The sequence below is a fragment of the Salvelinus fontinalis genome, chromosome 24, assembly GCF_029448725.1.
Source record: "Salvelinus fontinalis isolate EN_2023a chromosome 24, ASM2944872v1, whole genome shotgun sequence".
Classification (NCBI taxonomy): domain Eukaryota; kingdom Metazoa; phylum Chordata; class Actinopteri; order Salmoniformes; family Salmonidae; genus Salvelinus; species Salvelinus fontinalis.
In genome coordinates, this window is record NC_074688.1 from 31,486,612 (window position 1) to 31,501,259 (window position 14,648).

A 14,648-nucleotide genomic window follows, 5' to 3' on the forward strand; every position below is an offset into this window, starting at 1 on the left:
CACATTTGTAAACATTGTTAATCACAGATTAGCAGATTAGAAAATTACAAGACACAAGAGGATGATTCTATCTATCGACTTCCTCTGTTACAGATAAAGGCTGGGCTGGAAGGGTGTGTGAAAGGATGCACATTTCCTGAGGAAGATAGGTCTGAATTTGAATAAACCAACACTCTTTTGTTGCCACCCACCCACAATCCAGTGTTGCTCCAAACCACCAACCGAGGCCAGGCACCATCACCAGAGCTACTCTCCTACCTGACAGTTACCAGCAGTACCAAGTCCACACCCCCTGCTCCCAGTACCATACACTCCCATTAATTTTACATCACAACATCTCTCCCTCGATCACACACACAAGTCTTAAAAATAACTAAAAAGCTTAAAACATTGATAAACCAGACATGCACACACAAAATGTTACATACTCACACAAACCAATATTGTACTCTCTCTATACATTTTATAGTATGCATAATGCCCAAAAAAGGCGATCATAAGGGTTCAATGGGTTCAGTTGGGTCTAATAAGCGTCCCTGACATGGCATGATGCTATCATCATCTCTTAACATAAACAATTGGACGTCTAGGTTCTGAGGTGTGTTAAAAATAAAGCATATGCGGCAGAACAACAGCCAGAGTAACACATTGCCTCAGCATAAGGCATCCATCCATGGTAGATCTGAGGAACTTATAAAAGGCAGGCAGTAGCACGCATGCATGTCAAGAACTCAGTCTTTTGTCACTTCAATGTGGCCCCTGCAGTTGCCGAGGAAACCACTGCTCTGAGTTGCCACGGCGCACATACCGAGTGATGTGGATGCCACGGTTCAGGGATCCAGGGGCCGTCCACTACTCTTCCTCATCCTACTCTTTCCATCCTGAATGCTCTGCCATAGAACAGACCACACCACACATCCACCACTCCCCAGATATAGCAGTACCTTCTGTCTTTGTGTTTATAGATTTGCTGAGCACCCTGTGCAAGGTTTCCATCAGTTATTTTCAAAAGACAAGAGCAAGAGAAAAAATACATGTTTTTTTACACCAAAACATAAAGTTGTCTCCTCTCCACCATTGTCATCTTTTTGTAATGCATTTTATGTTGTATTGTCTTCTGAAAATAACAGATGCACGCAGTAAATCAGGCCTGTAGTATGTAAATCAATCAGGGCCCTCTATGTTAATTGATAGCTAGCTAATTGAAGCACTAATCCAGTCACTAAGTACTGTACTGCCGCCTGGCCTCTGCTTGGGAGTATGTCCACAGTAAACAGCAAGAACAGAGCAGGTCATCAATGCCTCGTTTCTCAACCCATGGAGGGCAGAGGGTGACAGAATACCTATCAACTATAGAATACCTATCAAATATAGAATACCTATCAACTAGCTACAGATCTGAGACTAGGAGGAATAATATTACAGACAGACCACTCTGTTAGAGGAAAGCAGAGTGTAGGACAGGGGTCTCCAGCTCCAGTCCTGGATAGCTACTGGGCAGGCAGGTGTTTGTTACAGCTTGGCACTTAAATACCTGATTCAAATAATTACAATTGAAAAAGAATGCCACTGAATGGGAGCGAGAGCATGACATCACTAGAAATTAGGACTAAAAAAATTAGAAATGTGTTCAGGAACTGCCTACTTGTGTTAATTCTTCGGTGGACTGAGATAGTATAGTACAGCAGCTGTAGAGAGGGGCTTGATAACTATTGGATCTGAGGTGAACAGAACAGGACAGGAAGTTCATCACTGTCCTATAGTCCACTGTGCCAGTCTGTCGTCCCCCACTCTATTCACCTGAGAAAGCGAGCGAGCGAAATCGATAGTAGTTGCATGTCTCCCCACACATAACAGAGGTTAAAGTTGAAGCCTGCACCAGAGACTGTCCTCCTGAGTAATTACATGAGCGAAGCTCTTAACGTACAAAACTGACCTCGCTTTCAAGTGTACCAGTGTTAATAATCAGTGTTCATAATGAACATAATCCATAGGTCAAGGTCCTCGACAACCTTGCTCCAAGCAACAACTGCAAGGAAGGAACAGCTTGGTAAATTGCAGTTTCTACAAGAGCAGTGATATGCTACTGACCCCTGGTGTACAAGGAAAACATGACAGCCACACAGAGGCATGAACACCTACCTGTTCATTGTACAACAAACAGACATACACACATAATATATTTTCATTCAGAAGCAGAAAGACTATTTGCCATTCTATAAAATTGTTGGTAGATTATAATTTTTGTATGTATATCATTGATAGATTGAAATGTGTAATATATTCTGTTGTAATCTAAAAACAAAAAGTATTTCAAAAAAGAAATGTGTAACATACTGTATCTTCACAATTCACATAGTTAATGGAAAGCTAAAGATTAGATAAAGCCTGTAAAAGTTACCACATGCGTTTCAACAGAAATGTATACATAACATTTGTGTTTGTTTAATAAGTAACCTCGGAAGAAAGTTCATCCTTATCATCTATATGGAACCCAACCCAAGTAGTACTCCTATCTTTTGCTTACCCTGTGCTGAACACATGACGTGTCATAATGACAGAGCAGAATGACTACCAGTTCCTTCAGTTTCTGCAAGTTCATGGTGAGTATGTAAGTGTAGCTACCCAGTCACAGTGAATGTTATGAATGACAACTGTGGGAAAGTTCAGTCATTAGTCATCAATTCCTAATCTATGACATTGTGCCACAAAACCAGTGTAAATCTTTCTCATTAAAACCACACAAGTATAAACATATATCAGTACAGCGCTTTCTTCTTCAGAAAACATTCCTCCCCTGAAAATTGTGAGACAATAAGCACGTCGTATAAGTCCATCTTCGGACCTGTAGTAAGGCATCCTTCAAAAAGGCACATCATTCATCGGAAAGTGACTTTGTTCACTTGAAGTGTTATCCCTCTGTGCTGTTAAAGGACACTGAGACCGAATAGGCAAAGCGAGAGCGAGGACTCCTCAATTCCTTCCATCCGTGCAAAAATACAAATGTGAAGTAGTGGTGTAGGAGGACATTATATGAACTATATTCATCACCTGGCATCGTACTCCAACTGTCATTTGTTTATTAACAAATCTATTAACTGACATTGTTGACTAAGATCAAGAAATGGTCCTTAGAAACTGAACGTAAGTATTTAATAACATTGAGAAAGAAATTAATTCCAATATACAAAGCAAAATCATAAGTTACAAGGCATCATTGATGATAACAAGGCATTAGTCAGAGAGAGAGAGAGAGAGAGAGAGAGAGAGAGAGAGAGAGAGAGAGCGAGAGTCTTTCACGTACATTGATTAACATTGTTAGAGTGGAGAGTTCAATATCTTGTCAGTATATTTTTGCCATGGCTAGAATCAGAGTCTCTCAGGATAGGTTGGATAGCCTCTCACTCACCTCCCACAGCTTCCTAGCCAAAGCATCGTCCCGCCCATTGGCACCTACTTCCTGTAGTGCACAGGAAGAGAAGTAGCGTCCACTCAGCGGCTCGATCCCCTCTTGGAGGGCACAGTGTAGGGTGGTCTGGGCTCCCCTCTCAGCATCCATGAAGAAAAGCTTAGAGATGGGCTCCAGAAAGAGCCTCTGCCATAGTTTCAGGTTGCGACCAAACTCAGTGTGAATGACCCCTAAATGACAAATGGTAATTTAGTATGGGATAGGATGGAATAGAATAAACCACATTGTCTGCAATGTTTTGCAAATGCAGTACTGCTGTGTAAAAACACACTATACATTAGACACTTGACACATACTAGCCATCTGAAACATCAAACAGTCTGCATATAGATTACAGAAAAGCTCAAATGTAAAACAAAGTAAGAAGGATCCTAGGTTCTCCAAGACGGAGCAACTGACCTGGGTGGAGGCTGTAGGTGGAGAGCTACTGACCTGGGTGGAGGCTGTAGGTGGAGAGCTACTGACCTGGATGGAGGCTGTAAGTGGAGAGCTACTGACCTGGGTGGAGACTGTAGGTGGAGAGCTACTGACCTGGGTGGAGGCTGTAGGTGGAGAGCTACTGACCTGGATGGAGGCTGTAAGTGGAGAGCTACTGACCTGGGTGGAGACTGTAGGTGGAGAGCTACTGACCTGGGTGGAGGCTGTAGGTGGAGAGCTACTGACCTGGGTGGAGGCTGTAGGTGGAGAGCTACTGACCTGGATGGAGGCTGTAGGTGGAGAGCAACTGACCTGGATGGAGGCTGTAGGTGGAGAGCAACTGACCTGGGTGGAGGCTGTAGGTGGAGAGCTACTGACCTGGATGGAGGCTGTAGGTGGAGAGCTACTGACCTGGATGGAGGCTGTAAGTGAAGAGCTACTTACCTGGGTGGAGGCTGTAGGTGGAGAGCTACTGACCTGGGTGGAGGCTGTAGGTGGAGAGCTACTGACCTGGGTGAAGGCTGTAGGTGGAGAGCTACTGACCTGGGTGGAGGCTGTAGGTGGAGAGCTACTGACCTGGGTGGAGGCTGTAGGTGGAGAGCTACTGACCTGGGTGGAGGCTGTAGGTGGAGAGGTACTGACCTGGGTGGAGGCTGTAGGTGGAGAGCTACTGACCTGGGTGGAGGCTGTAGGTGGAGAGCTACTGACCTGGGTGGAGGCTGTAGGTGGAGAGCTACTGACCTGGGTGGAGGCTGTAGGTGGAGAGCTACTGACCTGGGTGGAGGCTGTAAGTGGAGAGCTACTGACCTGGGTGGAGGCTGTAAGTGGAGAGCTACTGACCTGGGTGAAGGCTGTAAGTGGAGAGCTACTGACCTGGGTGAAGGCTGTAGGTGGAGAGGTACTGACCTGGGTGGAGGCTGTAGGTGGAGAGCTACTGACCTGGGTGCAGGCTGTAGGTGGTAACGCTGGTCCCCTCCAGGCGGTTGGCCAGCTCCCGGGTGAAGAGCACGTTGCACAGCTTGCTGTGGCAGTAGGCCCTGAAGTTATGCCAGGTGGACTGGCCTGGCACCAGGTCCTTGTGGGTACCCAGCAGGGCAAAGTCGACAGAGCCTAGCCGGTGTAGGAGAGCCGACACGTTGACAACACGACTCGGACCACACTCCTTCAGCCGGTCCAGCAGCAAGCAGGTCAACAGGAAGTGGCCTAAGTGGTTGACCCCAAACACCATGCCGAACCCATCCTCAGTGTAGCCAGGCCCCAGCATTCCTGAAACAAATCAAATTGTATTGGTCACATTAGCTGAATAGAACAGGTATAGAGAGTACCTTGAAATGCTTACTTACAAGCCCATTCCCAACAATGTAGAATTAAAAAGTAAGAAAAATATTTGCTAAAAAAAAAGAGGAAATAGTAACACAAAATAACAATAACGAGTCTATTTACAAGGAGTACCAGTACTGAGTCAATGTGCAGGGGTATCATGAGGTTGAGGTAATTCAGTATGTACATGTAGGTAGGTGTAAAAGTGACTAGGCAAATACAAGGTGACAGACAGTGAGACCAGAAACAGGGAGTAAGGCTACACATAATGTCCAAGTATTTCTATATTTGTCTTAAAATGTGTGTATTATTTTATCCATAGGGTAAGAAGAGATGTGTCACATTTGATTCAATAGGGTTCACTGAATAGAGAAAGTGTGTTTTATGAATTGGGAATGAATGTTTACATTCCCTTTTTCTCTGCCATACCTGCATTGTTGATGAGTAGGTCCAGTCGGAGTTCAGTCTTCAGGAAAGTTTCGGCAAAGGAGCGAACAGACTTCAGACTCCCCAGATCCAGCTGCATGAACACCACCTCATTGCTCCCACTCTCCTACAGAACAGAGCAGGAATCTAACAGTGGATTTTCAACAACATACATTTTCACACAGGGCAAACAAATAACTGATCAATATGTATTGACATGGCTATGCCACAACAAAATATTTCGATTATTATGTCATCAATAAGGCTCCTCTAACCCTTCTGATATCATAGACAGCAGCCTCAGCTTTCTGTTTGCTGCGGCAGGCAAGGATGACCCTGGCACCTCTCTTGGCCAAATCCAAAGCAGTAGCCTTTCCAATACCAGTGTTGCTCCCTAGGGAACAACAAAACACATTTTAATGTAAAGGTCTTCAACATGAACGCACTTAAAACGTGCGCACACTAAATCAGTCCCCATCACATAGTAAGGCAACAAAATGTGCCTAACTAACCTGTTACAATAGCAGTCTTTCCTTTAAGTGTCACCGAGCTCGTGCATCTTGATCCTCTGATCACATTGTAATAAAGTATCAAATACAACGCAATCCCTACTGCCAGAATAGACAGCAAAACCGACATTATTACAGTACCGAGCGTTGTTTCTGAATTCGGGAATGTAATTTAGTTTGAAAGCTATCAAAGTTCAGCTGGCCAAAATACTGCATGTGTTGTTTTTGTTTTTATTACGCCCTCAAAAGCTTCCGGGTTTCATTTATATCTGCAGTACGGAAATATTCCACCAGATGTCGTTTTTGTAATCTGCATGAAAATCGGCTCCATATTGAGGGCATAGATCACTTTCACCGTGAAAATGGAATCCGAGATCAACATCTCAGATTTTTTTTTAAACATGAATTTAAAAAACATGGCAATACATGATCACTACATATGAACTACGCTGGAATTGCCCTGCCAATGTTGTTCTTCTCAGGACATTTTGAAATTAAACAAATGTAGGTAGGCCTATATGATCACACTAGTAATATATAATATGTGGTATTACTTGCGAGGCACAGCCGAGTGAGCGTAATAAAAAATAAAAAATAAATTACTGTACAGATGGCCTGCATCTTATGGTCAGTCAGGGGGGAAGGAGGGAGCAGCCGTGAAGCTGCACCTCACCCGACTCACCGTCCATCCTCTCTTCCTCCCTCAACTGAGGAAATGGGACAGTCTTCCAGTTCCAGCTGATGACTCAACTCGCACTGCATACATTTAGCATCATGCAGCAATTAATGTTGTTACTCCTATGACCAGAGAAAGTGTACTGTTCCTCGATATTAAAAAAGACAAATAACCCCGAAAGTTTATCGAAACGCGCATTTTATGGCTTATAAAACTGTTGAACAAAGTGTTGACAGTGCTAACAATTTAAACATTAATTTACTCATTAAAACAAAAGCTATTTGCTCTATTCATTGAGTCTCTCTAGTCAATGGCGCAAGGAAACTGCAGACACGGTGATCTGAGCCAACTGTTTGGCGAGCGGTAGACAATAAGTGCACTTGATTTGCTCTCTGAGCCTGCCGGGTAGACGGAGTTATACCTTGAGACACATGAAATGGTTCAAAATGGGAACACTTTGCCTTCCCGGGGTTAGCGCTGGTGAATCAAGTGCAACTACATTTACAGCGCGAAACGAATAAAACAAATGAGAACGCAAGCCTTTTTCGTAAGAAATGTTTGGTGATCGACTACGAATGGTTTGGTGACCACTGTAAATCTAATCTAAACCATTTGTTGGCACTGTAGTAGTTTACTTCCTCTTTAGGCCTCTCAATCACAAATTATTCATACATTTATTACATATTTTGCAAGCCTATGTTTTTTACAGAGGTGTAAAGTAACTAATTGCAACTACTCTCGTTACTGTAATTGAACAGTTTTTCTGAGTACTTGTACTTTTTTAAGTAGTTTTCAAAGTCAGTAATTTAACTTCTACTTGAGTAAAATTGTATTAAAGTACCTGTACATTTACTTGAGTAGGATATTTCAGTACTCTTTCCACCACTGATGACGAGTGAGTGAAAGAGGGAGTTTGTGCAGTGAGTTAGGGTGAAAGGGTGAGTGAGTGAATGTCAGCTGGTCCCATTGACAAGTAACAAGTAATAGAAGGATGAGAGAGGGACTGAATGGTTGAAAGAATTAGACATGTTTATTTCTGGAGACTGAAATATATTGAAGTCTGGAAACTTTGTTTATGCACTTTATTTTGTATAGTTAAAAAAAAATGTATCAATACATTTTAATTGCTTTGAATGTTTATATTCAAATGTTAAAAATTTTACATACAAATGTGACTTGTTATAATTCAGAAATAAATGAATTGAGTTCCTACTCTACATTCATTGCCTCTATTCCCTTTTCAATTGAATGCAAGGAAAATATGTGTAACAATAATCAGGTAACCTTAGCAAAGTTAGATAATTATCAAGGTCAATGTTTATATTTTAAAAGTAACTCAATTAATTTTACTTGGAGTACTTATTAAATGAGCTACTTTTTACTTGAGTAGTTTTGTTACACCATTCATTTGACTTCTACTTGAGTAAAAATAGTATTGAAGTAACAGTACTTCTACTTGAGTGAGATATATCTGTACTCTTTCCACCCCTGGTTTTCTATTCAAATGCACATGATCAAGGCAACAAACAGCATCAGCTCCTCGGCCATATGCACATGATCTATAACCACGGGATTACATTATCTAAAATATGAATGGATGCACTGTTCAGTGCTGGCACAATTATTATACAAGCAATGAATACACAACAGCCTCATTGAGGCACACATACTTTATTTCCATAAATCTTGAATTGCCCAGTAGGCCTATGCTTCTTCATCCTGTTTGCAACTTCATGATTGAATTGATTCCAACATGCACAGTTTTGGGTGGGTCGTTTAATTATGTTCCAGATATATCTACTAGGGCAGAGTGGAACACCCTAAGTAACCTATGGTAAGAACTTAAGAAGTTGAAGAAGTCCTATATACTAATCACACGCAGTAAGCACTTTTAGAATTTCTTTGACACTGTTGATTGATTTAAAGGGCAAGTCCACTCAAATGTCAAAAATCATCTTGCACACTGAGGAGAGCTTGAGTCACATGGGGAGGCTTTCACAGGAGTCCACACAGACTCTCACTGACTTCCCATAGCTTCTTGGCCACCGCGTCATCTCTGGCCTTAGGATAGAGGTTCCTCACTGTACAGTTAGAGAAGTAGCGTCCAGAGAGGGGCTCCAGGCCCTCCTGCAGGGCACAGTGCAGGGTGGTCTGAGACCCCGCCACAGAGTTCTTGAAGAACAACATGGAGATGGGCTTCAACAGCATTAAAAATACAGAGTTGGCGTAACGGCCCAGCTCAGTTTCGATTATACCTAGGAGAAAAAGACACAAGCACTAGAGTTGAGTTATTCATCCATAAAAAATATATATATATATTTTTAGTCAATTAGCAGAAGCTCTTATCCAGAGCAACTTACATTCGTGCATTCATCTTAAGATAGCTAGGTGAGACAATAACATATCACTTAAAGAGATAGGTTTTTAGACTTTGTCGGAAGATGGCCAGGGAGTCCACTGTCCTGACATTAGGGGGAGGCTTGTTCCACCATTGGGGTGCCAGGACAGAAAAGAGCTTGGACTGGAAAATTAGTCATCCTATTCTACTTTAAATTCAACCAAGAACTAACTTGAAAACTGCAGATACCATTACATTCAAAAGTTATATACATGGTCAAATTAAATTGGACGCCTGACTTAGCAGAACTGACCAGGGTGGAGGCTGTAGCAGGTAACGTTTGTGTCCTTCAGTCTCTTGGCCAGCTCATGGGTGAAGACAACGTTACACAGCTTGCTGTTGCAATATATGTTAAAGACATCCGTGGCAGACTTGCCAACACCTAACTCCTTGTGAGTGCTCAAGCAGTTGAAATCAATTTTGCCAAAATTATGGCCCAAGGACGCCACGTTGACCACTCGACTCGGACCACACTCCTTCAGACGGTCCAGAAGCAGGTTGGTCAACAGGAAGTGACCGATGTAGTTGACACCAAACATCATCCCCAAGCCGTCTTCTGTGCTGCCCTGCATGTAAATACCTGAGAGGAAATATGAAAACTAGCCATTATTCATCCATAATTACTTCTATGGGAGGTTGATGGGAGTTCAGGGTGCATCTTAATAGTCTTTAGTAGCCTCATCTCCTCACAGCCTTTCCTTCATCCTGCATTGATGCAAAGGAACAGGACAGGTGTATTGCTTTCTCCTGTCATGTCAGTGCAAATAAAGGATAGAGTAGAGGGAAAGGAAGCCGTTTAGGACCATTGAGAAACACCCAGAGAGAGAGAGAGCTCCAACAACACCTCCTCAAGCCTCCTTTACCTGCATTGTTGATGAGCAGGTCCAATCTGCGCTCAGTCTTTAGGAAGGTTTCAGCAAAGGAGCGAACAGACTTCAGACTGCCCAGATCCAGATGCATGAACACCACCTCATTGCTCCCACTCTCCTACAGGACACACATTTCTTTGTTACTCTGTCCAAATTTCATTGAACATTTTCCAAAAGGCCTCTTTTCACAGCGACCACATGAGGGTTGTGATATAATAACAAAATCTACTAATGTATATTGGGTCAGAGATTGTTGAATCTCTCCTCACCCTCTTGATGTCAGCGAGCGCGGCCTCCGCTCTCTGTTTGTTGCGGCAGGCCAGGATGACCCTGGCACCTCTCCTGGCCAGATCTAGCGCTGTCATCTTCCCTATGCCTGTGTTACTTCCTGGAGAATTAGTATTAGTAGGATTAATGCAATGTAGGGGAGACCGGGAGAAATAGTCAAAATATATATATATATATATAAAAAATAAACGTATTTTACTTTATTGCTCAGAGACCACTTGAACTATGCAAGTCATTTTTTGATATAAGAACTTACATCAGTCTCCTAAACATTCATATCATTTATAGGTCTGTACATAAAACGGTCAGATTACAATCTTGATTTTAATCTGCAAAGTCGGGATGTTACATTTGCCACCGTGCTAGGGGCAATTGTAATAGTAGCTAGGGTGAAATGTAACACAAAAAAAATAAACCAAATAAACTCCATTAACTTCAAATACATTGTTTATGAATGATTATATTATAGACATATAGTATCTAATGATTTTGCAACAAACAATTATTTCTAAGTACATAACCAATACTTACAGTAACACCCCTATTTGTGGATGGCCATTCGGTTCCTCTCATAACATCTGAATAGTCTGATTGTGCCCAAATGATATCTGTTTACAACATATTTACCACTCTACACCAAGGCTATTTAATGTTAGTTTCTAATCATTTTTAAAATCCTAAAGTTAAATCACTTTTTTTTTCTCCATCATTTGGTTGTTTGGATCATGTTCATTTTAACACCGAGTTACAATTGCCCCCAACCATGACAACACCTCATGTGCCTAGCAAGAGACAACAATTGTGACACGTCAATCATGTCAATATTTATCTAACAGATCATTTTCATCACTATGCTAGTTTGAATACTTAAACATTAACGCTCAGGACAGTACAAGAAAAATACAGTTGGTGGGGAAAAAAACACTTTACCCCTAACAAATAGTGAGATATTTGCCTGAAAGTCTTCAAGCAGGGAGAGAACTAAATGGCCATTTACTGAGAGAGTTTCATCACTCGTTTGTTTCTGTTTGGAGAAATTCAAGGTGTTTCAATTGCCCCCAGTCTGCCCTACAGCTTGCAGCAGAAAGAGTGATTTGAGGTTTATAACCAGGGAAAACGTTTTTAAAAACTATGAAATAATAAACAAAGTTCAATTAATTTAAGAACGCTATATATATTAAATTATGTATAGGCAAAGAACATTACATCTACACAACATTATTACATAACAGTGCCATGAACTTTCCTCCTGTGTCAATGAAGGGAAACACAAAAAGCAGACAAAAACAGGCTCACCTGTTACAATTACAGTTTTCCCATGCAGTTTCACATTGCTCTTGCATACTGCCCCTTTGACAAAGATATTATGAAAAATCGCATAGCCCACCACTACCACTCCAGCCAAAAGAAGAAACACAGCCATTGAGCTCAGATCCTGTGCAACACTCAGTAAAGAGAATTAACAGAACACACTGCTTACTCCAGAATTCCTTACTGCACACTTATTCTCATGGTTAATCTATTGCGCAAAGAGCTCTACTTCCTGTTGAGTTCCGAGAAAGCCTAAACCCCACCCCCTTGGACTGCACAGGCACATTTTAGTTTTTTTTCCTTCTTTGCTTTGTTTGGATTCTTCTACTGACGCTTTCATGCTCAAATCTCTCTATTTCTGCAGGGCAGGCATAAGTGCTGCCTTTAAATTCTAATTTAGGCTGACAAATTGTTAGGAGGATACTTAGGCAGAAGCAATGAATTGTACAGTTTGAGCCATCATAAAACAATCTAGAGCAAACATTCTTAACAGTTTAGGTTTACTTACTGTATTGTAAGAAATATGAATATAAACATGTCCATAATTAAATGTCCCATAAATCAATGTTAGGTAAGAAAAAGCAAGCGCTTCATTCAGAAACGATGCATTCAGAAAGCATTCAGATGCCTTGACTTTTCCTACATTTCCTCTACACACAGTACCCCCATAAGGACGATAATACATTGGCAAAAAATTAGGATGTGACGAACAAAATGTGGAAAAAAATACTTTGTACGTACATTTTATAAAGCATACCCCAAAAAAAGTACAGTTTTGTTTTGAAAAAAGACAGGATATTGGTTAGTTAAAACTGCTGAGTCAGAGTGAGTTTCATAAGATGATAGCCCACTCAGACTCTCACTGACTTCCCATAGCTTCTTGGCCACCGCATCATCTCTGGCCTTTGGATAGAGGTTCCTGACTGTACAGTTGGAGAAGTAGCATCCAGAGAGGGGCTCCGGGCAGGGCACAGTACAGGGTGGTCTGAGACCCCGCCACAGTGTCCTTGAAAAATAACATGAAAAAAAGGCTTCATCAGCATCATGGCCACCTTGTTGATGTCACGAGTCAGCTCAGAGTTGATGGATCCTGAAAAACAAAATAAACATGTCCCTGTAGGTTAAAACTTTGCATGCCAATACATTTACTGTTCAGCCGCATGGGGATGCAAAAATAAATACTGCATTTCAACAGATCAATACAAGACAAGCCGTTCCAATCTATACTTGGGCACAATCTTTCATACATACGGAGGTGTAGTGTACTGACCTGGGTGGAGAGTGTAGCAGGTAATGTTTGTACCGTGTAATCTCTTGGCTAGCTCATGGGTGAAGAGAACATTACACAGCTTGCTGCTGCAGTATGTGGTGAAGACATCCATGAACGAATCACCAACTCCCACCTCCTTGTGAGAGTTCAAACAGTTGAAGTCAATGGTGCCGAAGTTATGACCCACGGACGCCACGTTGACCACTCGACTCTGACCGCACTTATTCAAACGGTCCAGAAGCAGGTTGGTCAGCAGGAAGTGACCGATGTGGTTGACACCAAACATCATCTCCAAGCCATCCTCTGTGGTGCCTGGCATGTAAATGCCTGAGACAACAGGGAGGAAAATATTCACATTTTAGTTTCCAAAAATGATACCAGCTGCCTCACTTCCAAAGATGTTACACTGGTGTCAGAATTGGGATATTACATGGGTAATATTGGACAGGTGTTACACGTGCCATGGTTGGCGGGCTTGGGCAGTTGAGAAAGCAGTCCAGCAAGCTCTTTTGGCTGGAGCATAATGTGTAGCCTACAAACACCATGGCTGCATGTTCAGTCTCTGTACACAGGCTCTTGTGAAACTTCATTAAGCACTAACTTCAAGTCCCTCTGGAAAAGGCTGTCTGTACATGACTAAAAGCAATGTCATGTTGTGATAGTGTCGTATAAGATCACATGTATTGAAAGCTGGTCGTAGCATTGCTGCAAACAACCAGTACAAGCCACACCTGCATTGTTGATGAGCAGGTCCAATCTGCACTCAGTCTTTAGGAAGGTTTCAGCAAAGGAGCGAACAGACTTCAGACTGCCCAGATCCAGATGCATGGACACCACCTCACTGCTCTCACAGGACACATTTATGTCACTGTATTATTTTCATACACAAAAATCATAATTAATAAATCCTAAAACAAAAATTACTAGCCATAAACTACTGGTTATTATTGTTATATGGTCAAAGAGTGTTCATTCTCCTCTCCCTCGATGTCAGCGAGCGCGGCCTCAGCTCTGTTTGCTGCGGCAGGCCAGGATGACTCTAGCACCTCTCCTGGCCAGATCTAGTGCAGTCATCTTCCCTATGCCTGTGTTACTTCCTGGAGTAAGTGGGCATAAACAATTAAAGGACATGTAAGTGTGAATAATATAAGTTTAGGATATTAGTCTTTAATTTATGCAGGAGGGAAGATCAAAAAACATATTTTTTAAACTTTTGGTCTTTAAATTCCAACACTAATGAAATTGAAATCACTGAAAAATGACTTACCACTTACAATGACAGTTTTCCCATGCATTTTTGCTTTTGCATCGTTGTCCTTTAACCACAACACTGTGGTAAATAAATGCAATCCCGACTATTACACCGACAACAAGCAAAAAGGTAGCCATCCTTGTCTCCCGTGTGAAAACACCTTTGCTTTCAAGAGCGTGTGCAAGCTAATTTGGACTCATGAGAGATCTCCTGTGAAAATATCACAGCCCTCTTATCAGCTACAAGATGGTTCAAGTTTGTAGTGATTGCGCAACTGGATAAACCAGAGTCTCTACTCTCTCAGGGCAAGGGCCATGGAACAGTTAAAAAGTCAAATACGAGAAAGATTGTTTTACCATTAGACCTACATATATTGCAACTGTTAGCTTTGGCATAGCTGTACACGACCACCACCTTCTGGATTTCACTCAACACGATGCATT

At 42.0% G+C, this 14,648-nt stretch overlaps 2 protein-coding genes and 1 pseudogene across 3 annotated transcripts; all 3 read right to left on the reverse strand.

Moving 5' to 3' along the window:
- Window positions 1-3,136: 3,136 nt before the first annotated feature.
- dhrs13a.3 (dehydrogenase/reductase (SDR family) member 13a, duplicate 3) lies at window positions 3,137-6,411 on the reverse strand. Its single transcript, XM_055880445.1, has 5 exons — window positions 6,145-6,411; window positions 5,908-6,026; window positions 5,636-5,759; window positions 4,826-5,152; window positions 3,137-3,639 (listed from the first exon to the last, which is right to left on the reverse strand). The coding sequence occupies exons 1-5, from the start codon at window positions 6,269-6,271 to the stop codon at window positions 3,380-3,382; spliced, it is 957 nt and encodes a 318-aa protein (XP_055736420.1). The 5' UTR covers window positions 6,272-6,411; the 3' UTR covers window positions 3,137-3,379.
- Window positions 6,412-8,472: 2,061 nt separating this feature from the next.
- Window positions 8,473-11,893, reverse strand: LOC129822292 (dehydrogenase/reductase SDR family member 13-like). Of its 2 annotated transcripts, none has more exons than XM_055880448.1 (5): window positions 11,669-11,893; window positions 10,354-10,472; window positions 10,079-10,202; window positions 9,469-9,795; window positions 8,473-9,072 (listed from the first exon to the last, which is right to left on the reverse strand). In XM_055880448.1, exons 1-5 carry the CDS (start codon window positions 11,793-11,795, stop codon window positions 8,813-8,815), a joined length of 957 nt encoding a protein of 318 aa, XP_055736423.1. In that variant the 5' UTR covers window positions 11,796-11,893; the 3' UTR covers window positions 8,473-8,812. The 2 variants fall into 2 exon arrangements, with proteins under 2 accessions (XP_055736423.1, XP_055736424.1); XM_055880449.1 differs by lacking the exon at window positions 11,669-11,893 and adding an exon at window positions 10,904-11,612.
- Window positions 11,894-12,019: 126 nt separating this feature from the next.
- Window positions 12,020-14,628, reverse strand: LOC129822293 (dehydrogenase/reductase SDR family member 13-like; annotated as a pseudogene).
- Window positions 14,629-14,648: the final 20 nt, after the last annotated feature.